Source organism: Crocodylus porosus, unplaced genomic scaffold (genome assembly GCF_001723895.1).
Source record: "Crocodylus porosus isolate Cpor-Errol unplaced genomic scaffold, CroPor_comp1, whole genome shotgun sequence".
NCBI lineage: Eukaryota > Metazoa > Chordata > Crocodylia > Crocodylidae > Crocodylus > Crocodylus porosus.
Window position 1 is genome coordinate 35,115,325 of NW_017728906.1, and position 25,377 is coordinate 35,140,701.

General features: G+C 41.3%; 1 protein-coding gene across 5 annotated transcripts in view; it reads right to left on the reverse strand.

The window, feature by feature from the left end:
- Window positions 1-24,485, reverse strand: part of SYNJ1 (synaptojanin 1) — a 101,084-nt gene extending 76,599 nt beyond the window's left edge. For all 5 annotated transcript variants that reach the window (XM_019528831.1, XM_019528828.1, XM_019528827.1 and 2 more), the window contains exons 1-4: window positions 24,383-24,485; window positions 23,004-23,149; window positions 5,791-5,877; window positions 4,496-4,763 (exon numbers count right to left, since the gene is read on the reverse strand). In XM_019528831.1, the coding sequence (XP_019384376.1) occupies window positions 4,496-4,763; window positions 5,791-5,877; window positions 23,004-23,127 (479 nt within the window). In that variant the 5' untranslated portion in view covers window positions 23,128-23,149; window positions 24,383-24,485. The remainder of the gene's footprint in view (window positions 1-4,495; window positions 4,764-5,790; window positions 5,878-23,003; window positions 23,150-24,382) is intronic.
- Between the last annotated feature and the right edge of the window lie 892 nt (window positions 24,486-25,377).

The window sequence follows — 25,377 nt, forward strand, 5'->3', positions numbered from 1 at the left end:
TAGAAGGAAATGAGATTGGTCAAACAAGACCTACCCGCAAGACCTACCCCTACCTTAGGGCACATTATAAGCTGCCTGACATCTGACTCCCCAGGTATCTCTCCACTATTCATCCCCCTTCTCTCTTCCCCCCCAGCCTGTCTCATCTATTGACTCCTCAATCTACCTTTTCACTGACTACCGGTCTTGTATGCATACCAGACCAGACTCTGGCTTCTTTACTTTTCATTTCATCCAGGAAGAGCACACACCAACTGCTGAAACTTCCTTAGCCTGACAAAGGGTTTTTGAAACTGAAAGCTTGCTTAATATTTGTTTTCCAACTATTTAAGTTGGTCTAATAAAAGATATCAGATTCACCCAAAGAACCTTGTCTATGTCCTTAGACCAAAATGGCTACAACATACACTCCTGTAGATCTACAATGGGCATTTTGGTTATAGTCTCATCAAAGACTAACTGAATCATAAAGAACCTTCTTCTCTTATCCTTGGTTTTCCTAAGCAGGTTGTGAAGCATATTAGTAGAGGGTATTAGTAGAGCATATGAGTATACCAGAGCTACAGGTATAGGAAAACAAAACAAAACAAAAAATCAAACTAATAAATCCACTGTAAAAGCATTTTATTGAATCAGAAATTCTGCTTTGAATGTTAAATGTATGGAATGTTCAAGTTACAGCCTCTTTCACTGAAGGAAGTATAAATTTGTTTGAATAAGCAAACTTTAAAAAAAATAAATCAAAAATCCTTAAAGTGAGGACATAACTTCAGCTTTTTTATGGGGTAGGTTGAATTAACTAAAACTCCGTAAAACAGGATGTATTTGCAATGCAACCCAAATACTTAACCTCCTTCTTACAGTATTTGAAGTAGGTATGCAAAGTCAAAACAAGTTATGATTTCTGTTGTATTTCTATAAAACTAAAGGAGATATAAATTGAATGAACATAGTAAACATTAAGATCAACACAATTAATATGAACTGTGTGTAACAAAACACTGCATTGTTACTACTTCTAATCCAGCAGTACTTAACATCTGGCCTGTGGGGCTCCACAGAGGTCTGGAAATTTGGTGGCAGAGGAGTGGTGACAGTGGTAATTGCTGTGGCTTCCAGAGAATAAATGCCCCACCCATGGGATACAGCCCAAGGGGCTGCAGGTTGAGCACCACTGCTCTAATCCATTGCTGTACAATGACCACCACCACATGACTCTAATCTGCTAGATACTAAGGAAACATTAATAGTAATTATGAAATTCTAATTAGATCTGGCACAGGCTTGGCCTAGAGTTTTCTATTTATCCACATAACATGCATATGCCACATGTTTGGGCACATTTGCACAACTCTGATAAAGGAGGACCTTTTAGCAATGAAATGGTAGCTTACTTTCCATAGCCATTCGGTCTGTAACCTCAAAGTACTACCAAGGAATGAGTAAGAAAAATCTTTGTTATAAAGTCCTGCTGAGAGAACTATGTTGACTAGAAGAGTGAAAGAATTACAGTCTTAGCTATGCTGGCAAAAATTCTGATGCAGATGAAGTTATGCTAACAAAAGTCTATTGGGCAGTCTAGCTTATGTCATTCAGGGGCTATACTGGCAAAAATAAAACAAAAACAACTTAGTTACCATACACTCAACCTCCAGTAGGGGGCTCTGCCAGCATAAATGTCACCACAGCTATACTGCAAAGGCTCTTCACTTGCAGACAAGACCAAAGGGCTGCGTTTATATTAAACTGATTTTCAAATGTCTATAAATTTCAGCTTACAGTTATAAACTTACACTGAAAAAAGAATAATACAGAATGAAGAATGATACTGTATTCTCTTGCATACCACACATCTTGTTTTCTGAAAGGTATATTGTAGAAGAAAAGATTGTTCCAGAGTGAGGACCAACTGTGTGATAGAGAGTGTGTAGTATACAAGTAAATGCAGTAGTACATGTATTAGAATACGGTGTACAGGATATTCAAAAAACCAGAACTCACTGGAATAAAAGCATTAAACTAGATGGACATGGCTGAACTAGCAGCATTTGAAAAAAAATTATCTCCAAGTGGTAAATAAGTGTTTTTCCATAAAGGTATTTAATCCAATTTATTATATTTTGGTTCCTGAGAGTGAAGAATTCATTTGTACAAAGGAGCTATAAAGTTTCCTGGATAGGAGAGAAAGGGTACATTATATTCAATAACAGACAGTTTTATCATTTCCCAGAGTACTTTTGTAACCACAAACAAATTATGTACTTTTGCTCTTAAAGCTCAATACAAGTCTCTGGTTTAGCTTTTTGTTCCAAGACTGTATACTGATCTTTAAAAAAAGAAAAACAAAAGAAACCTTACTATATCCCAAATTTTACCAATTATCTGAAACTGCTTTACAAACATTATTATATAAAGCCTCAAAAACTAGTATGGGTTAAGTATGTTTTATTTCACAAAAATATATTACTGCAATGTTGCATTTAAAGAGGAGACTCAGAAAGCAAACCACATTCTTCCCTGGATATTAACAACTAGATTTCCCGTAGAAGAGTCTGGACAAAATAATAATAAAAAATAAATATCCTGCTTATGCATTGTCAGTATTTTTAATTTTGTATCTTTATTTTCCTCCCATCATAAATTTGCACCCTATTAAACTACTGAAGTTGCAAAGTATTTTTTTTTTTTTTTTTTTTTTTTTTAAAAGGAAGCTCAGGATGTGTAGGAAAACTGAAAGAAAGCTAAGTTACCATGAGTAAGATCATCTAACATGATGGTCCTAAAGATACTGGCCTATCAGTAGGGCCTAGCTTGCTTTCGTCAGCCTACAGATGTAAACTGCAGGTGCTCAACTGGAATGCTAGGGAAGATGATACAGGTCAGAAATGTGTTTAAGGCTAAGAATTTTTCTTTTGTCCTGGTCTGCATACTTGACTTCATACAAATTGCTTCTGTTCCTCCTGGCTTCTGACCAAAAAGGACAGAAAAGCCACGAACAGAGCTACCAGCAGAAGAGACAAAACAAATGAACAAAATGCATTTTTTCACCTTTTTATCTAGTGTGGTGTCAAGTCTCAAAAGTTTTAGGAAAGTCTGGCACTGTGCTAGAAAGTTTTGTTCCTTGAGCATCAGAAATGGGTGGAAGGAAGGCTATGCTGGAAACAGAATTTGCTCAGATTAATCACTTTACCATGTAACCTTTGGACTATTCAAGATAATTAAAATATCTCAAATAGATTGCACACATCAGTATACACCACTGATATTTCAGCCATTTATTGGCAGTGCTATAAAAATAATAGTCATAATAGTCCCTACAGGCTGGGGAACTCCCTTCTTGTCAGTGCAAAGGCAGAAAAGGATCTTGGTCATTATTGATGCCAAAATGAACATGGGCCAACAGTGTGAGGATGCATCCACAGATGCATCTCAAGCAGGTCCAAGGAGGTGATCCTCCCCTCTATGCGACACTGGTCAGGCCACTGTTGGAGTACTACACCCAGTTCTGGGCACCGCACTTCAGGAGAGATGTGAACAACATGGAGAGGGTCCAGATGAGGGCCACTTGCATGATCAGGGGTCAGCAGGGCAGGCCCTACAGGGAAAGGCTAAGAGACCTGAACCTGTTCAGCCTCCACAAGAGAAGGCTGAGGAGGGGATCTAGTGACCATTTACAAACTAGTCCGGGGAGACCAGCAGCTATTGGGGGAGTCCCTGTTCCACCGAGCTCTACCAGGAGTGACAAGAAATAACGGTTACAAGCTGGTAGAGGGTAGATTCAGGTCAGACATCAGGAGGCACTACTTCACTGTCAGGGCACCTAAGATCTGGAACCAACTTCCAAGAGAAGTGGTGCTGGCTCCTACACTGGGGGTCTTTAAGAGGATGCTGGGGTCATTTGACCCCAGTACTCTTTCCTGCCATGACAGGGGGTCAGACATGATTATCTGCTCAGGTCCCTTCCGACCCTACCAACTATGAAACTATAATATTCATTACTGTATGTACAAGCCATATTTTTCAATGAAAAATACCTTCTAACACACATGTGCACGCACACCGTAAACACTCTACTGCTGCAAAGTACTGAATGAAAGGAACACGTAGTTTCCAAGCCACAGGAGTTACTCAGTTTTAGAACTAATAAAGCTCTGAAATAAAACAGCCCTTGGAATTTCCCATTCCACACCAGTTTTCTACAGAAGATACATTTTAAAAGTGAATACTTCTGTAGCAAACTTCATGATCAAAGTCCAATTTTACAAGTTGTTAGAACTCAGCCTTCCAACCAAGACACATGCCTCTGAAAACTTTACAAAACCATTACTGATTTTTATAGGAGGCTAGACTGAAGTCACTCAATTATAGATCAGTAAGGTTATGCTATTTAGATTTATATAGCAGTTGAGAAATATAAAGATAGAAATTTGCCCTGGAAAAATATGCACATGCATATTTTGTATTATATGAGGCCTATAACACATTTTCAACTCACCAGAAAAATCTATTGTCAGTGGTATGTTCTTGCATGCTCCGGTGAGCATTAAGACTAAGATCTAAACTGATGCCTGTAGCAGACCATGCAAAATAAAAGTTTCCTGAGTTCAAAACTTTGCGCACTTCTGAGATACGATCTTCATCTGAAGGATCAGTTCGTAACAATATGAATTCAGTACTAGTAACTCGAAAAACTTCAGATTCTTGAATCTTTCCTACTGACATGCATCCAGTGACTAGAACCAGATAATGTAACAATGTATCACCTGTAAAAACAAAAACATTGTTGAATTTTTTTTTATGACAAATATTTCAGGTAAGTGAGATTATCAACCAATTTTCAGCCATTTCTCCCTTCCAAGCCTGATGTACTTTCCTAATACAGCCAACCCAGCCTAATACAAGTAAATTCACCAATAGCATTCATCTGTATAGTTCTGCAAAAATTTAACTAAAAAATTAATAAATACAGATCTTAATTTTGAACCCAAGTAATGCCTTTTACTATACTATTTTATACAAGCATGTGTTCACAGCAATATATTTTATTAATTGTAAAATTATTAGTAATTTTAAGTTTAGTCTTGTGTTAAGCCTCAGTTTTTCCCCTTTTCCTTTAAGCAGAGAAGATAAAATAAAGAGGCAGCAAAACTAGCCTGGGTAGGAGCATGATGCTCCTACTGTACATGTATAAACACATGCAGGCCATCCCTGTAATGTGCCTAAAAAAAGTACAAACATGATAGTCTCCATAGAGCTCCTCAAATTTTACTGAATAAAAATGATGGCAAATAAGGTGACAGACAAGGAAGAAACTTCAATGAAAGCAAAGGATTGAGAAAATAAAAATTATTTTTGCTTACTATTCATTTCTGACTTTACCATGCTAATCACCACACAAAGATGTGGCACAGAGGATCTTGTATTTAAGATTTACATAATATAGTATACAAACAGTGCAGCATAGTACAATTTGTTTACAGCTTTCACCAAAAAAAATTTTTTTACTGTTTGTTTTCTTGGGTAATTTATAGTATTTACTAAAAGCATACAAGAAGAGTACATATTTTGCATTCTCCTGATTTCAGCTCTTATTCTTTGGGCAAACAACACTGATACCCTGATGAAATAGGAGAAATGGTGACTCATTAGAAAGAAGCCAAAGTGTTTGTCTTCATTAGACCAACACACTGTGGCTTCTTCTGAGGCAGAGGGGCATTCACCCTAAAAATTATTAAATAAAATGACATCCCACAACACACAAATTTATTTCATTTTTTATTGTTTACTCACCAAGATTTAATCTTAGTACACCTAAGAGTCCATATGCATCCATTACTTTGGAGTACATGCTCTTGATTGCCTCTTTCTCCGCAGATGCTACAGGAAAAGAGAGTTCAAAATGTAAACAGCTTACAGCCTGATTGATCAAAAGGGCTACTCTACACTGGAAAGCCAAAGAAAATATAGTCACAATACTCAACTTACATAAAAATTCTTGTAAGTTACATAACTTATAAAATTAAATGAACATATATAGGTTCTCTAATGAACATGGTTTAAAAAACTAAAAGGTATCACTTGCAAAAACTGCAATTGGTATTAAACTGAGAAACTGGGAAAACTAGCAATGGGAAAAAAGCCTGACGAAAGGGCTTTGATCCCGAATGCTTGCAGAAAAGGACAATTTTCTTGTCATTTTCCAGTTGGTCTAATAAAAGGTATCATTTTGAAACCAAAACTTCTAGTTTTTTTGAACACACGTTTTAGATTAGGTGGATGTGACCTTCACAGAAACATCAGAACAGCCTTAACAACTTGTTTTAACACTAAAAAGTTTGTCTTACTTTCATGATGTGTCTCTAGTAAATTAGACAAAATCAACCTCTAAACATCAAAACACTGTTCCTGCCAAACTATTTTCTGAATTACTGAGCTCACTGCATTTTGAAAGAAAACTTTCCTTTTTGTAACTGTAAAAATGCTGCAAGGTATTTCCAGAACATTTCAAATGACTATTAGAAGATAAGAATCTTACACAAAGATCTTAGCATAAAGTGAAGTCTAAAGAACGTTTAGTAGCATTTTAGTAACATTTTAGAACAGCAGCTATTCCACTTTGGGGGTTTACATTTATTTTACTTCCTGCTAGCCAAAGGTGCTCAGCATGCCTGTTATCTCTGCTAAGCTTTAATAAGTGCCTGAAATATATTAACTCTTGGAATCTGCTAAATTGTTAGATTTATTTATTTAATAAAAGACTCTAAACCAGGAGACAAAAGGGGTAAAAATAGTAGACTCAGTGAAATGCTATAGACAATTACTGCTCTAGGTACTCAAGCATCAACTGCCATTCAACCATCAAATTAGATTGTAGCTGTTTTCATATGACCTACAGCAAAGAAAGAAAGACGGGACAAAGATTGCAGCAATAGCAGAAGACATGCCAACAGATGCGCAAGAGAAAATTTCTCTAGAACTGCACTGTTATCTCTTCTCTTCCATAATGCTGTATTTACTCAAATATAAGATGAAGTCCCCCACTCTCCAGTCAGCATGGAGGCAAAAGCACTAGTCTTACATCTGGATACAAGGAAACCACATTAAATACACTATAATTAAACCGCTGCCAAAAGCAGCGTGTGCTCAATAGTGAAAACCAGCTATGAAGCCGATTCAATGCAGTCAACACTAAGCATGACTAAAAACACATAGTCCATAGTAGTCAACCATACTGATGGTAACTTTTTTTTTTTGTGTGTGGCCCTTAAAAACAAAACAAACAAACAAACTAAAAAAAGAAAACCAGGCCGGTGTTCCCTCTACAGGGAACTTGCACAGGTACTACAATACCAGGCCAGCACTGGGAAGGCCAGAGCCAGCCCTGACACTCTCCCTTTGGTGCCAAAAGCATTACATTTTATCTTAGCCAGAAAAGCAGAAGCTACTATTTTTACCCCTTTTGTCTCCTGGTTTAGAGTCTTTTATTAAATAAATAAATCTAACAATTTAGCAGATTCCAAGCTGACTGTAACCTACTGCAAGGATAGAAAATGCATCCTATTTGAATAAAACATATGATAATGCCCACTGAGCTCAGCCCCCACTCTGACTTTTTTCAAGTCATGGTGACCCATTACACTAAATACATTTCAACTTCCTCTTCACTCCTACAGTTGAGCTGTGCCTTTCTTTCCTGTTTCTTTACCAGCCTTAAATCAAACAGAGCCCCAAACAGTTCACCCAGAATTCCTCTGCCACCCTCCTCTCTCAGCCTGGCACATATGATTAGTGTGGCCTCAGCCTCCGTGAGGCGGAGCCAGACCAGGCTGTCCAGCACCACATCTGCATACAAATTTTTGGAGGATCCTAGGACTCATGACAAGAATACCAAGTTTGCAGTCATGAGTTGGGAGCTAATAAACACATGGATCTTTTTTTTTTTTTTGGGGGGGGGGGGGTGCATCTGGAGTACAAACACTGTACACATGTAGAGCTGAGCTATGGGGTCATTATGGCTTAAAAAGCTCTAGACTCTGCTGGGGCCCAGTCTAATGAACTCTATGGTAAATCATGAGCCTTTTGGCTTTAGACTAATATCATGCATAGTTTGTACTGTATAAAGTAGGTGCCATAGTGCTGCTTAAAAAGTGTTTTTATGAAGTACCTATGCTAAAAGTTGCAGCAGTTTCAGAAAAGGCAAAATGAATCAATTCTGGATGAATTAAGTCTATGGGTACCATAGTAAATTTCCCTAAATGGTTATTTTAAACTTAGCACTTTCATATTTGCTCCTCGCATCCTCAGGGAAAGCAGAGTAGGACACTAAGGGGGAGAGGGACATGATTCCCCCCCATATTTAATATTACCAGCTATAGCAGTGGGAGAGGGACAAATTCAAGGAAAACCTCCAATAATTAGATTCTATACCTGAAAAATTATTTAAAAATTTATAAATTTTCTATACACAGAATTTAATTATTTGGGGGGTTGTCTTATACTCAGGATCATCTTGTATTCAAGTAAATGTGGTAAGCACCACAGCCACACTCTACAAAAGTTTTTCAGAGGTCTTCCAACAAAACCCTGACTAACTTCAGTCAACCACACTACAGAGCAACTCCCACTACAAAAGTAGACCCTAACCAAAAAAACCCCAACCATCTACATTTTGAAATATCAACCTAAGCCTCCCAGGACAAGTCATGGGCAGAACTCCGAAGTACACTGCTTTACTTCCCAGATTTTGCCCCATTTCCACAAGCAGTGATCTTAGAAGCACTGACATTTATGCTATCCCTGTGACATCAAACTGCCCTTTCTGGATGATAAAAAACCTGAGACTACTATTAGTAAGGTCGTCAGCACCATTTCTGATGAGTGAAATCTAACCAAACTGTCACTTAATACTAGAGATAAAGCCATCCTTGTCTAACTTCCCTTTTCTAAACAAAGTAACCAAGCACCACCTGTAAAATGCTAGATGCATTACACTCAGGCTTCAGACCAGGGCATAGTACACAGTCAGCATTTGTTGTCCTGTTCACACTGCTGAAACTGAAGTTTTCTGGTAACAATGAGCTCCAAGTAACTCCAATCCCACCTGTAAATACCACAAAAGGCAAACAAGTGCTCTGAAATGGCTAAGATACCACCATTCCTGAACATATGCAACTGTTCCTTCACTTTCAAAGCCTTCAGTTGGGAATACATGTTATTCAGACAACATCTAGTTTAACATCTTATGACAAATGTTCGCAACACCAACTTCCAGCTTTCTTCAAGCATACTTGAATTTAGCACCTGACTAAAACTGAATCAAGACCAAGTAAAAGCTGGCTGAAAGACTTTCAAGACCTTACCTTCTCTCAAACACTCCATACCAAAATGTGCACTCTCTCTCACACAATGTTAAACTGGCTTCCAGCCTTGGGATCCTTTTAGTTTCCTCAGTACTAAATAACCAAGGAAGTCAGATAACTGTATCTTATCCTACCCAACAAAATGGCTACAACAAACCATATACTTATTACTTTCAAGTTACATACTTTGAACAAAAATGCAGTTGATATAGAAGGCAGCAGTTCACCACTTAGTGTTCACAATAAATTCTGGCATTATCTCATGATTCTGTTCTCTTTACTGCCTTTCCAATTACATGGAAAGTTAAATCTAAAGAGTTTTCATTGTCAAAAGACCTCCATGAGATATGATCTCAAGAAGGTAAGGTCAATCTTCCTCTTAGACATGGGTGGGCAAATTACAGCCCATGGGCCAAGCCCTACCCACTCCCACCCAGGGCAGCCCCATGCCACCCTCCCACCTGCACCCCCAACAACTCCCACCCCAGCCATCCTGCACAGCTTCCCAGCAGGCTGCTCCTGGTGCCACTTCAGCCACCTGGGTACTGCTTACTGCCCAGGGCCTCTGGCAGTTCCTCCTCCTGCCCCTGCTGTGCTGTGCTGCTCCAGGCCAAAAAGGAAGTTGCAGCTAGGCAGTTCCTGCCTTAGCACATGGGACTCCAGCTCCACCTTCCAACCACTTGGCAGCCTGCAGGCAGCTGCTGATTGTGCTGGGTGGGTGGACTGCGTGGCAGGTGGCCAGGAGCTGGAACTGGAGCCCTTGGTGCTGAGACAGGAGCTGCCCAGCTGCAGCTTCCCCCCTGCCTGAAGTGGTGCAGTAGGGCCAAGAGGGGAAAGGGAAGAGGAGCCACTGGAAGAAGGGAGCCAAACAGCACCCAGGCAGGGGGCATGAGGAGTAATGGAAGGGAATGGATTACACCTGCATGCAGCACCCCAGTGAGCTCTGGTGCATGCACCCTGCCAGCTCCCAGGACCTAACATGCAGGCAGCCCCACCCTCAGGTGAGCACCCCCTTCACACACACACTTTTCCACATGCACACCCTTCCACTCCCCCTCCCCCAAGAGTTAAACTTTAATTTTGAGCTATTATGCAATTGCATCTATATATGCCACTCAAAAAAAAACATAAATCAGGACAAAAACTATTTTTTCAATAGATTTAAAATATGCTATAGTAGATGTCGGATTTTAGTTTATGGGGTTTTTTGGTTTGTTTGTTTGTAACTTTAATTTGTTAAAATGGTATCTTCTAAAAGATTGGGTACAGCCCTGGGCACCTCAAAACTCATTAAGTGGTCTACAAGCCGAAATATCCCCGCTGTTCTATGACCACAGCCTCTTACAGCTTCATACCCCCAGAATACAAACTGTGTCAACTAAGCAAAAAATACTGTACCAAAATGAGTGAATGGAGACAGCCTTGCTCAACTGGACCTAGACAGAATGAACCTCAACTTCACTACTTTCAGGATCAACTGCGAAACTCATTTTTACTTACCTTTCCACATAATAGGGTCCTCAAACATGAACAAATCTGCCACAGGCACAAGTATATGACCTAGCCAACTGATTTTTTTCAAACCACCCAGAGGAGATTTCTGTGTTTAAAATACATGGTAACAGACAGATAAAATGACCAGGGCTAACTAATCTCAAAAAAGATGCTAAGTGATGTAATTTACCAAGAAAAAAGGAGACACACTGTGCTTAAGAATTGAGCATTTTCACTTATGCCATTCAAATTAAAACTTAAAATTACAATGGATGTGTAAGTGTAAGGGAAGCTTCTAGAGGCCTGCTCCATTCTCCCACATGGTTCCAGGGCAGCCTGGGTCAGCTATGGAGCCACAGCAAGTTCTTGAGTCTTTGGAGGCATTAAGTGTGAATTTAGAAACCATTATCTTTGCATCTAGATCTCCTGGAACCAGATACTGTTCCTGTTTAACTGGAAACCTTTCACTGTGTTGTCACCATGAAGTGTTTAAAAAAGAAAAGAAAAAAGGCAAATGTCATGCCACAAGAAATCATAAAAATGTAAAGAGAAATAAATTATGGGTTTTCATGTCTTCAGGTTTTTGAACCATTAGGGTTCATGCTTTCAAGCTTCTCTGAAATGCCAAGAGCTAGAAAATTGCTTGTAGTTTAAAGCAAAGTTCTTATGATCTAACTCCAGAAAGTGAGGGCTTAGGAACAAATGCTGCTCCAACTGACAATACCACATTCAGCAGTTCAGTTCTACAAAAAAGTCTTTGCATTACCTTTGATGCTTTGCTTAAGGAAGTGAATTAAGTTGCACGACAAACTGGAGGGCAGCTTGTATTTAACTCTTTCATTAGTATGATTTTTAGTTCCACTTTCATAGTTCAGTATATTATGATGATATTCACAGCTGAGATATTTTAAAGATGGCACAACTTTTAGACATTTCAAATAATGGGATAGAATCATTGATAGCAAAGATCTCACTGCAGTAATAAAAAGATAGTATCACCAGATCCTACCAACATTTCAATACTGCTTACCAGTGAAAACAGCATTTCTGAAAAAGATCTATGACAGAAGTGTGCATGAAAGCATGGCTCCGTAAATAATTCCACTTCATTACAAAATGTACTGTCATTACCATGGCAGACTTAAATTATTTCAATTAGTGCTGCTTTAGCAGAATCAAAGCCACAATCATAAAAGTGATACAGAATATCTTCATTTTTACATTAAAACATAACAGCCATCAAGAAGAATCTTTCTATCAATTCCAGTGTTGTCATCTGGTTGCCAGACTGCATGCTCTCAGCTCTAAGAAAAGAATCTATGGCACTATTACTCTAAATCTGAAGGGGAAAAATAAATCGGACTCCTAATAATGAACACCTTAATCCAAGGTGATGGTGGTGGGGGGAAAATCACATTTTTTCCTACATATAACAACCAAATCTTTAGCAATAAATATTCCTAAAGCAACTATGGCTTTTCTAGACTAGTATATTCTACACAGATTAATTTATAATGCTGGGCATGCTTTCAGAATTTCAGGTTTTAAAAAGTGACAGGGAGCGGAAAAGCAACCAGTTTCCAAACTGAGAAGGGGAAGGGAAGGCAGTTTAAAAATCATCTCTTTTGGAATTATATGGGCATTATTAGGCATAACCGAAAGGACCGAGCAGTTCAAATGGCAGCAAAATGGGAATGTCATTAATATTTCTGATTTTTAGCAGGGTAGGAACAAGATCTTCACCGAATACAATTTTAATCTAACACAGTAAACGTCATTTATGAAGTCAAAAAAATGTTCTGTTCTAGCCTCATTTTTTACCCTTAAGCTACCTTGTGCAAGAAGTGAATTTATACTGGGTATGATATGTTGATACAGTCCTTACCACAACAGCAAATAATGCATTCAGTCAGTTAGCCAGTACATACACAAGTCTGAGTGCTTCCTTTCTGACTTAATGCAAGCCATCTTCTCCCTGTCCTAGAACATTACGTCTGTGAGTAACAGAAATGTGTTGACTTCATCAGGACTTCAACAGCACAGTCAACTATTAATATGACAGTGCCCTAGTACTATGCTGTTCTTCATTCTACTGGTGTTACAGAAGAATTATCCGAATGCTTGGAAGCTAAAGTGTTTCCAGGGTAAGTGCTGTTGATAAATGGCTGTTGCTTTTAGTAGGTACTACTTCAAGCAGCGATTGTCACTTTTCCAACCATATTGTACAACCAGTTGGATCAGAAAAGGGGCTATCAGTCATATCGTTATGGAGGGTAAATTAACAAATTGTCTAATACTACAGTCTCTGAAAGGCTTGTATATGGTTTGGTTTCTGACCAGTGACACTTCACCAGAATACTCGCATACATTTGTCTCATAGCTTGTATTGATCTCTAATATTAATCCAATATCCTTAAATGGTTCTATTAAGAGTTGAAACTCCTCAAATTTAAAATTTTCATCCTCCTCCTTTCCAAGTATAAAAAAACCCGTTGCTATTGTGGAATTTAAACACATGAAAAATACACCAGTATAAAAAGGTATTTATTACTAGAAAACCTCTATTTTTTGGTTTTGTTTTGTAGAACCAGCCATGAAAAATGGTGGCTCAAGAGACTTGTGCAGTCACTTCCCTCCTCCTCTCCACCACCTCACACCATCTGAGAGCACAATTTCATAATTTAGTAGTTGAAACTTGGTCTGCAGAGTTCTTATATGGAATTCACAGTGACAGGTTCCAAGTAACAGACAGACAACTAAAATGACCAAGTTACAAATGTACAGGATGCCGTCTTTTTACTAATTTTAAGTGCAAAAGTAGGCAGTTATCAAATACAAGACAACCACATAACAAACCCTGTTTATAACAACAACTCCCCTGCTTTTAACAATTCCAAGAGCAATGAATTATTTTTTCATTATTGATGTAGCAAACTACCTCCAGTATGAAGAATATCTTTATACGATGAACTTTTCTATTGGTAGCAAGAAAATGAGTTTTCACAATACATTTGCAAGTGCTCATCTTTTGTATGGAAGATTCATTCAAGTAGATCTGGGGTAGACAACTTTTTTGGGCAGCAGACGGGTCATACACTAGGACTTGACTGCCATCAGTTGTGCCCACGGCAGCACAAAGCAAGCAGCCACAGATAAAGGCCCCACTGCTGAATTAGGGATGTTGATATCATTTTTAAAATTATCTGTCTAATCTACTCTAATTATATCAGTTAAACAGTTAACCAATAACATTTCCTTAGTCCTGGCCAGGAGGCGCGGAGCCCCAGGCCATTGTCTGCCTTACCCCACTGCGGAGGTGGGACCGCAGACACCTGCCCAGAGCCGCACAGGTTGCCAATTCCCTTCCTCTGCCAGATTGTGCCCCATGCTGAATGCTAACCGGTATCGTATTACAGGCATAAATATACTTCTCATTTAAATCCCTACGCTGAATGCTGCCAAAGACTCATGCCTGCAGGCCAGATCCAATGGTTCTATGGGCCAGATCCAGGCCATAAATTTGACAAGTCCTTAAGTAGACTACAAACTTCTTAGAGTCACATTATCAACCTGTATATGACAACTTCTGTGACTTATCAGGTTTCATCACATTTAGATCCTCTTGTTTTCCAAAAGTTTCTTTCTACCTATTGGAAAGGGTATGAATTCATCTCACGGGAAGAGTGGGTAAACTTGCCTGGAACTTCTGCACACAGGCTACAGCCTGGCTGTTTCCAATTGCCATTTTCTGTAAGCCCACAGAGAGATTGAACAGGGATGGTACCTGGCCCTCCTTGTTCTTCAACAACACAGAAAGTTTCTAATCCAGAGAGTTGCATGTGAGCTTCTGGTTCTTAAGTCTGGCCAATACCCAGGTACAATATCCCTAGTTCAGCAGAGAGCAGAGGTTCTCAACCTTTCTGGACCTGACATACTCTTCCCTGACTCGAGAAATCCCTTCATAAACTTTCTGTGAATTGTGGCACCCTCATTCATAAAATAATTTACATATTACATTGCTCAGCTTCTTGCAGAGGGGCTGGGCAGTGGGGGTAGAGGGCTAGCCAGGGAGGGACAAGTCTGAGTCTGTACTTACCTGCTTATCTCCTCATACCTCATAACACCCTTCAAAGAATCTGGAGACACCCAGGGTGCCACCAGATCCTTGGTTGAGAATCACTGCTATAGAGGTTGCATAGACAAAAGACACACTCCTGCCCAGCCAATTGTTGGCTTTGTGTAGGACATTAATTAAGAATGTTCATTAAAAATTTAAAATAAAGTATAAACTTCTTTGTTAAAATGTGAAATGGTTACTTAATTGATGGATACTATAGCCTAAGCTCACAGTAAATAGAGATACTGATGTTTACCATGAATTGCTCTTACAAGGCCTTGGGGAAAACAGGCTTATGAGATCCCTATAGAGTAGAGCAGGAAAGTGCAATGCTAAGGTATAAGGCTAGAAAATTAAACAACTAAACCCAAATATTTAATGCACAAAAACTGACAGAAATGCAAGACTACAGAACTCTTGGTTTAGAGATGATACCTTTTATTAGATCAACTAAGAAATATTTTTTTCTATCTTTCTGCAAGCTTTCGGGCACATGCACCTTTCCTCAGGCTCAGGGAAAATTAAAGATGGTAAAAAGTCCCCATAGGTAGAAAATACATTTTAATTTTGCATGGAAGCTCAGTTTTGCACCTTCATGCAAAAATGAAGTTTATTTTGCATTTCTTTTTGTCTCAGGCCAACGTGGCTACCAAATACATCCCTAAAAAACAACCGAGAAAAATTTCCTTTAAGCTTGCAGCCGTAACTACTTTTTTTTTTTTTTTTAAATGGCTTAGTACAAGAGTATGTATACTTGACTCATTTCCTTTTCGAAACTGAACAATTGTGCAAGAACTGCTCTGGACCATTCCCACTTTCCCTTCTCCATTTTCCCCTCTACTGTTTACTTAGAAAATTACATGCTTAATACAGTTCAAACTATTGCTGCACATTACAAAATTAAGAGTTGACATTTTATATAGTTAGAACCATCTAAAACGTAAAGCTACTGAGCTATTGGAACACATTCAAATATGCTGCTGGAAGGAGCACATACCTTCTTCAAACGAGGTGGATGGATTTTCCATGTGGTGGTATTTAAAAGGAGGCTGGCAGGCCTGACTACTGGTTGAAGTACAAACCTGGATTTCCAAGTCTGTGTATTGTTAGTTGATATGCACTGCGAGGCTTGCCACACTTTAGCATGCAAATTTATTTTAGTGTACCTGTACATTTGATTTGAATGTGCTGCATAACTACTGGGCATTTGTAGTGGCAAGGATATGGTTGCTACGGAGAACATAAGGTTCAATTTCATGCTTCTGTGCAGTATAAATCCCATCCATAACCTTGCAGCTACATTTTCAATAATATAGCATAATTTGGGATCATGAGGAAAAACACTGTATAATTCACACTCCACTGTCAGATTTTTGACATGCACAACAAAATGTTATAGCAACCACAAAGCAGGTGCTTTCTGCAGTGTGAACTGATGCTGTACTGGATTTTAATGTGTTTGTGATTTGGCTATATTTTCAAAGTACTCAGGCAGCTTTTCTACTGTCGCCCATTTGGAGTTGTCTCCTGTTTTGATTGTGTATATATTAAAACCCAGAACCTTCTGGATTAAGATACTGTTATGCTTGTTTCCTGCCTTGTGATGTGGGAACTGCAATAGCAATGTATTACATATTCCCAAAAGAAAAAGGGGACACACCTGTTGCTATTTATTCCTATAAATATATTTTAGATGCTGGTATATGAACTGCTGACTGTGAATAAGAGAAAGGCTTCAAACTAAAATTTGAACCTTTGATTTAAGATCTGAAATTGGACTCCAGTCCTCTTCTGCTGTCAGGTCCCAGCTTTTATCTTGATCTTCAGCATTGGTGAGGACTCATCTGGCGTCCTATGTCCAGTTTTGGGCCCCACACTTCAAGAAGGATGTGGATAGTTTGGAAAGAATCCAGATCAGAGCAACCAAAATGATTAGGGACCTGGGAGGCAAGACTTAGGAGGAAAGGCTGAAATAACTAGGGTTTAGTCTGGAGAAGAGAAGACACAGAGAATTTGATAACAGTCTTCAAATACTTGAAGGGCAATTATAGAGAGAATGGAGATGGGCTTTTCTCTGTGGCTGTTGGGACAGAACTAGAAGCAACTAGAACTAGAACTAAGCTGCAGAAGAGGAAGTTTAGGTTGGGGATTAGGAGGAAATTTCCAGCTAGTAGAGTGGCCAACTGGCAGCTCTGATCAACGATAGGCCACACATTTAGGTAGTGGCATGATAGGAATCAGCTACAAAGTTCTTCTACAAAATATGGGTAATAACATTGTAACTGCTTCCTTTTTAATCACACCATTAACTGATTGAATTAATGCTCCATCATGTCACTGGATGACCACTTAAGACATGACTAACTGGTTAATCATGCCTTAAGTATAAGGTGTAGATGAGACCTAAAATACCAAACCACTCTCAATTTAATTTTTTTGCCACTAAAATTATAAGAGAGAGAGAATAAAATAAGGAGGATGAGAACTAAAACTCAGTTTTAGAAACAAAGTCACTAAGCTTTGTGGAAATATAGCATTTAAAAAAAGAACACTGAGCTGCTGTTAATTAATTAAATAATTCAGTTCTTTATTTGTACCTCAGAGTCAGTGAACAAGATCACAACAATTTTATGTGCATTAGAAAAATAATACTTTGTTGAAAGTGATTAAATAATTTTAAAATAAACTGAGCTTGTTTAATTAATTCTAGAAAAACCTATTCATGTATATACGCTTAACCTACTTTAAATAACTCAGTTTTTCTAGCATTTGATTCAGCCAGTTTTTCTAGTGAATCAGCCAGATGTAATTAGAGTAAGACAGACACCCATTATATTAAATTTAATAAAAAAAAAAGATGAGGACAACCCAGAGGGTTAATACAGTACCGACAGAAAAAAGGTTCAGACATACCAGTTGAATTACATATCTCAGGCTGATTTCCCCACTGAAATCAGTAAACTCTTTAAATTATACTTTAAATAAAAAAGTTAAATTTTGCTGGACAGTCTCTGAAGATTTGTCTGGAGGAAAAAAGTATACATTTCTCTTTAAATAGCAAAGAGTTTCATAGTTGGCAGGGTTGGAAGGGACCCGAGCAGATCATCAAGACCAACCCCCTGGCATGGGCAAGAAAGAATGCTGGGGTCAAACGACCCTGGCAAGGTGTTCATCTAGCCTCCTTTTGAAGACCCCCAGGGTAGAAGCGAGCACCACTTCCCTTAGAAGTTGGTTCCAGCTCCTAGCCGCCTTGACTATGAAGTAGTGCCTCCTGATATCTAGCCTGAACCTACTCTCAGTCAACTTATGGCGATTATTCCTTGCTACTCCCGGTAGCGCTTGGGGAAACAAGGACTCTCCCATTCCCTGCAGGTACCCCCTGGGAAGTTAACAGATGGCCACCAGATCTCCTCTCGGCCTTCTCTTGTGGAGGCTGAACAGGTTCAGGTCCTGTAGCCTTTCCTCGTACGGCCTGCCCTCCTATGGACGCTCTCAATGCCGGCCACATCCCTCCTGAAGTGCAGCACCCAGAACTGGATGCACTACTCCAACTGTGGCCTGGCCAGTGTCACATAAACGGGGAGGATCACCTCCTTGGACCTGCTCGTGATGCATCTGTGGATGCATGACAAGGTGCAGTTAGCCTTTCTGACCTCACATTGGAAGCCCATGTTCATCTTGGAATCAACCAAGATCCTTTTCTGCCTCCGTGCTAACGAGAAGGGAGTTCCCCAGCCTGTAGGTATGCTGCCAGCTCTCCCTCGCCAGGTGCTGTACCCTTTACTTGTTAGTAGTGAAATCCATCCTGTTCTCATCTGCCCACCCCGTAACCTGTCCAGATCTAGTTGCAGCCTGTCCCTCTTCTCTAGTGTGCCACTTCTCCCCACACCTTAGTGTCATCTGCAAACTTGAACAAGGTGCTTTTCATCCCCTTGTCCAAGTCGCTGATGAAGATGTTGAACAGTGCAGGCCCCAGGATCGAGCCCTGGGAGACCCCACTGCCCACATCCCTCCAGGGCAAAAATTACCCATCTACCACCACTCTCTGGGTCCAGCCCTGCAGCCAATTTGCAACCCATCTGACTGCATAAGCATCAACACCACAGTTGCCTAATTTTTTAATGAGAATGGGGTGAGAGTTCCTCTCGGGTCTTCTCACCGGTTCTTCTGCAGCGTATGGCTTTCACTCTCCCTCATTTACCAACTTTGGGAACCTATACACATGCACTGAGGCTACAAAAAGGCCAACCCAAAAACAGACACTTTATTTTAAACTTGGTTCATTCCTGTGCCAAGCCCCACCCTAGCCCAGAAGAGACAGCACATTACTTCAACCCAGCTTGCCCAACATCTGGCACTTTAGTGGGGCTTTTGTGTGCTTTTATCTAATAGCCCGCTGAATCAGCTCTAGCTACAAATGCCAAAAAGCCCTGCTGAAACAGTCAATCTTTAAAGATGCTGCAGAGCCAGATTAAAGTCATGTGCTGCTTCATCTGGTAAAGTACATTTTTTGGGTTTTTTTCTTTTTAATAGTCTTCAAGCAGCCAGATATGCTCACCGAGTCCCCCACTTCTTTCAGGTACATGCAATTCCACCAGAGTGTTATCCATAGTCATGCTGGGCATCCAAGCTCTCTATCCAACACCTGGGAGGCAAGCAACTCAGAACTGGAGTTACAATAGCCAGCACATGAAACAGGAAACTGTCCTAAAGTAAGCTACCAAAAGGGCTGAAAGGAGATTGTATCTCTGCGATCCGAACCCTATCCAGGGCTTGGAGACCTAACCTGGGCTACAGGGAGTCACTTAAGACCAAGAACCAAAGCCCAGAACTGCCTTCTGGAACTGGATGCATTATCATTACTTCTGGAAAACTGGCTCACTCTTAAAAAGTAGCCAGAAGAGACAGTGGTGCCCCCACATTTTATACAATAGCATCCAGCTTGAGAGAAGTGTTCAAACAAACACCTCCCAACTCTCAGAGGAATGTCCTAATGATCAGGCTGCAGGATGTTTTCAGTTGAGGACCTGGAAATCTTAACTAGGAAAACATTAGGTGTTTTCAGACTTTCACATGCTACTGCCTAAGGTGTTAAGCAAAAATTCTTAAACCCCCAGCCTAATTCGCATTCAAATCCTGTGTTTCTTGGGCTGATCTAACTGCTTGCATAATAATCTGGTAAAAAAGTAGTGCATAGTCAAAAAAGATAGAGCTAAGGTGTTACTGCTTACACCAAGTAATCCTGAATTGATATCCATATTCTCAAATGCCTAATTTTTACATTAAGTATTAAATTATATTACATCCACAGTAAATGTAGGATATATTATTTGGGCATAGAAAGGTTAGCCAGAAAGGGGGACTATACTAAAAGAATGTATTTTCCATTTAATTTTGTTTTTATTCCTGAATAATCTTGTTTCACCAGAATTAACTTGACAGATCCACCACCAAGGAGAAATATTGTGCACCGAACCCGCAGAAAGCAAATCAGGAAAGCCAAGGCTGCGACAGAACTCCAACTGGCTACAAGTATCAAGGACAATAAAAAGTCCTTTTTTAGATATGTGGGGAGCCTGAGGAAAAGCAAGGGCAACATTGGATACCTGCTAAACCAGATGGGACAACTGACAACCGATGCCAAGGAAAAAGCCAACTTGCTAAATGGGTACTTCGTGTTGGTTTTTCACCAGTCCCTGCCCATTACGGGGCAGCAAGGCCTGGGTGAGGGAGATTCCTTACCCTCCATCAATGCTGACCTTGTGAAGGAACACACTGAAGGTATCCAGCCTCTCAAGTCAGCCAGCCCTGACAGCTTACACCCCAGGGTACTCAAGGAGCCAGCAAGCGTCATAACCCAGCCCCTGGCTCGGATCTTTGAGAACTCCTGGCACTCTGGTGAAGTGCCCAAAGATTGGAAGAAGGCCAATGTGGTGCCTATCTTCAAGAAAGGGAGGGAAGTGGATCCGGCAAATTACAGGCCCATCAGCCTGAACTCTATCCCCAGGAAGGTTTTGGAAAAGATTATCAAAGAGACCATTCTCAACAGACTGGCCGATGGCAAAATCCTAAGGAATAGCTAGCATGGGTTTGTCATGGCTAGGTCTTGCTTGACCAATCTCATTTCCTTCTATGACCAGGTGACCTATCACCTGGACAAGGGGGAAGAGATTGATGTCACACATCTTGACTTCAAAAAAGCCTTCAGTCTGGTATCCCATGATCACCTCTTAGCAAAACTGGCCAACTGTGGCCTCAGCTTCACCACAATCTGCTGGCTGGGAAATTGGCTCCATGGCTGGACCCAAAGCATGGTGGCTGATGGAAGACAATCATCGTGGTGCCCTGTGACCAGTGGGGTCCCTTAAGGCTTTGTCTTTGGGCCTATATTATTCAAGATCTTCATTAATGATGTGGACATTGGTGTCAGAAGCAGACTGGCCAAGTTCGCCAATGACACCAAACTTCGGGGTAAAGCATCCACATACCTGAGGACAAGAGAGCGCTACAGGCTGACCTTGACAGGCTCAGGGAATGGTCAGATAAGAACCTAATGGTGTTTAACACTGAAAAATACAAGGTTCTCCACCTTAGGAGCCAGCCTGCAGCATTCTTACAGGGTTGGCAGTGCTATACTGGCTAACACTATGGACAAAAGAGACTTGGGGTCATGATTGTCCACAAGATGAACATAAGCCTTCAATGTGATACTGCGGCTAGTAAAGCAAGCAAAATGCTGGCTTGCACCCATAGAGTCCAGAGGAGAGCCACGCACATGATCAGAGGTCTTTCTGCATGTAGCAGAAAGGGCCAACCAGTCCCTTACGATGAGAGGCTGAGAGCTATGGGACTCTTCAACCTGGAAAAGAACAGGCTCAAGGGTAATCTGGTGGCCGCCTATAACTTTATCAGGGGTGCTCACCAGGATCTAGGGGAATGTCTGTTCACTAGAGCACCCCAAGAGATGACAAGGTCGGACAGTCACAAACTCCACCGTGACTGTTTGAGGCTGGACACAAGGAAGAACTTCTTTACTGTCCGAGCCCCCATGGTTCGGAATAGACTGTCGCTGGAGGTGGTTCAAGCACCCACTTTGAATGCCTTCAAGAGACATTTGGATGTCTATCTTGCTGGGATCCTACGACCCCTGCTGACTTCTTGTCCCTTGAGCAGGGGGCTGGACTCTATCTTCCAAGGTCCCTTCCAGCCTTGATGTCTATGAAATCTGTGAGAGATTATTGGCTAGATGCAATTTCCTCTTAAAAACTGTATACAAATTTCAGAATACACAGCAACAATGTTCAGCGTTTCACTAAAATTAACAGAAACTGACTGCATTTTAAGTTCACTAGTATTCTTCTGCATTATTCGTTACACTGCCCTTCCTCCAATGATTTTACCTTATTAAACTACTACAAACAATCCAAATATTTTATATAGGTTTATTCTAAAAAGTTGTTAGAAAAAAATTACAAGAGACTTTGTCCAAAAAGACTCTTTTTGCTTTTAATAGAAGACATAATGCTCACATGTACTTACTTGAAAAACTACAGAAATAACATTACTAATAAGCTAATAATTAAGAAGCAAAACTATCGTAAAAATTATGGAGAAGAAACCAATTAAGATGAACAAGCAAGGAATATAGAATTTGTATTATGACATACAGGAGGCAAGTTGAAAAACTAAAAATAACTGCACGTTATTGACTCAGAGGAATATGATATTATAATTGGGTGTAATGGGAATTTATTAATAGAGGAACATTTAAAGCTGTTGCCAGGAAATATCAACAGCAATGCAATTCTCTCTAAAAGGAACACAGAGAACTCATTTTACTCTCTTAAAACAAGGCTGAAGAGATCAATAGTTCAAAGCATAAAAATAGTTTAATGAAGATAGAGAAGAACAGACTAACTATCCTAACCTGTTATCTTCCTTTTTGTATCAGACAAGTTAAACAAGAATGTGTTTTTCATTAGATTAAGTCAGTCAATTTTTCACATCATGGCTAACAGAGCAGACCGACTTACAGAGCACAGCCACAGCGCCTGACTCGAAGAGGAGGCATTCTTCCTTGTTTCTGGTTTCCACAATCACACTGAACGGAGGTGGGTCCGGTTTGTGGTAGACACGGTATCCTTTACTGAAAGCCATTTTGCATTTGCCAGAGGCAGCCCTGTGCAACACAATATCAAATTAGCAACAGCTTCGTACCTCCAGGTAACTCACGGCAAAGAAGGCCCAACACTTACCCCTCACTCAGTTATTTTAAGAGATCATCCCCCCTGGACAAGCAGAGGGGGAAAACTGTAGATTAAATGTTGGGTGAGATCACGCCACCAAATGGCTTCCTAGATAGTCAAGGTTCTTTGGGTAGGTGTGAAATCTTTTCTTAGACCAACTAAATAGTTAGAAAAATTGTTCTTTGTGAGCTTTGGAGCACATAAACCCTTCTTCAGGTTCTTCTTCAACCTTCTTCAGACTTTCCCTATGCTTGAAGAAGGGTGTTTGTGCCCAAAAGCTTGCAAAGAACAATTTTTTCCAACTATTGACTTGGTTTAACAAAAGATTTCACATTTACCCAAAGAACAGCATCTGCCCACATCCTTAGACCAACACAGCTACAACCAACCCTCCCTTCAAATGGGTTCATTACATTCAGACCAAAGATTGGGGTCAGAATAGTTTGCACAATGAGCGAAGACCAACAAACTGAAGAACAGGGCTGAAACATAAAGGACCAAGCAGATTTCAAAGGAATTAGTTTGTTGCCAAGCACCCACAAGTCATTTTATTGACCAGATATCACCATCTCTACGAAGGAGGCAAGACCCCACTCACCCTCCCTGGGCTGGCAAGGACAGCTGCCTTCCCTTCCTCAGTGCTGCCAGCAATGAAGGGGGGGGCCAGAGCCAAGAAAGCTGCCTATGCCTGGAAGGACAAAGGCAGCCGCTTTGAGCCCCAGCAGGGTCCTACTTAAGCAGCTTCATTCTGGAAGAGGCTGGTGCTGGGCTTATTCCTCCTTGCTGTTGTTGCCTAGCCGCAGTACCCAGCGATCGGCTGCCCCCGCCCCCCCGGCTCCATTCGATGCCCCTCCTCCCCGTCTTCCCCCTACCCCCCACGAACCCGTAGCGGCCGTTACTCCCCGACGGCCCCGAAGCAGCGCAACCTGTTGGCGCCCCAACCCCGGCCGGGCGTCGGACCCGCCCCTGCCGCGCTGACAGATCGACCCTAGCAGCCGCTGCGCCGCGCCGCCAGTAATCTCGGAGCCTCCATCTTGTGTGGGGGCGGCCCCAGCTACCCGCGGGGAGGGTCCGGTCTGGCGCCCCGCCTCCAGCCCCACAGGCAGGCCGACCGGCCGGCCTGCCCGCCTGCTGCCGCTACTGCCACTGTCCCCCCGTCTCCTCACCGGCTCAGCCGCCGGCGCCGCCTCAACTGCTGCTGCTGCTGCTGCTGCTGCTGTTACCGGCGGCAGTGACCTCACTTCCTCCCGGCCCTCGCGGCCTTCCGCATTGCGCCGCCGCGGGCCGGAAGTCGGGGGAGGCGGGGCTAGTTCGTACGTCACGCGCGGGGCAGGGGCGGGGGCGGTGCTGGACTCGAACCTAGGCACCAGTTGCCTCTGCTTGAGGGTGCAGAGGGCGGAGCTGTAGGCAGCGCTGAGGTGAGGGCGCCCCGCCCTGTCCTGGCTAAACTTCCACCCCTCTAAACCGGAAAGGGACCTGGCTAGGGCTGTCAAGTGCCAACTCTCCAGCATTGTCCTGGAGTCTTCAGGAATTAGAGATAAATGTCCAGGAGACTGCGGAGAGTCACCACGGAGATAAATGACAGGGCATTCGTTAAAATAAATATTAAGTGTTGAATCCCCATGTTTACAGTAGTCCAGCGGGTTTTTAAAATGTAATAGCCATGTGCATTTGCCTTCCTGATGCAAAGTCATGAATATCATTATAACATGGAATGAAACCTCCCGGAAGAGATTCCAGCAACCCTAGACAGGGACCAGGGCTGGCTTGGGCCAGTAAAGAGCAGGCAGTAGACCTGGAGGGGCGATGGGAGCTGCCAGGGCAGCCCTGGCAGCTCTCACAATGTAGCCAGTCTTAGGCTACTTGGGGTTGTTCCCTAGATTGGTGGTTCTCAACCTTTTTTGTACCAGGGCCCATTTGTAAACACTGATGGCCAGTCTTGACCCAGTGCCCCTTGCTCCCAATCCATCACCCTCCTGCCCCCAAGTTCAGTCCCACAGGGTGTCCCAAGCAGCCTGCAAGTGGAAACCTCCAGTTTCTCATGTTTTTCTCCTTTAAAGAAGAATCCATTTTTTAAGTTTGTTCTTGACCCTTTCATATATTCTTGCTACCCACTTTTGGGATGTAAAACCATGGGTTGAGAAATGCTGTCCTAAAGCAC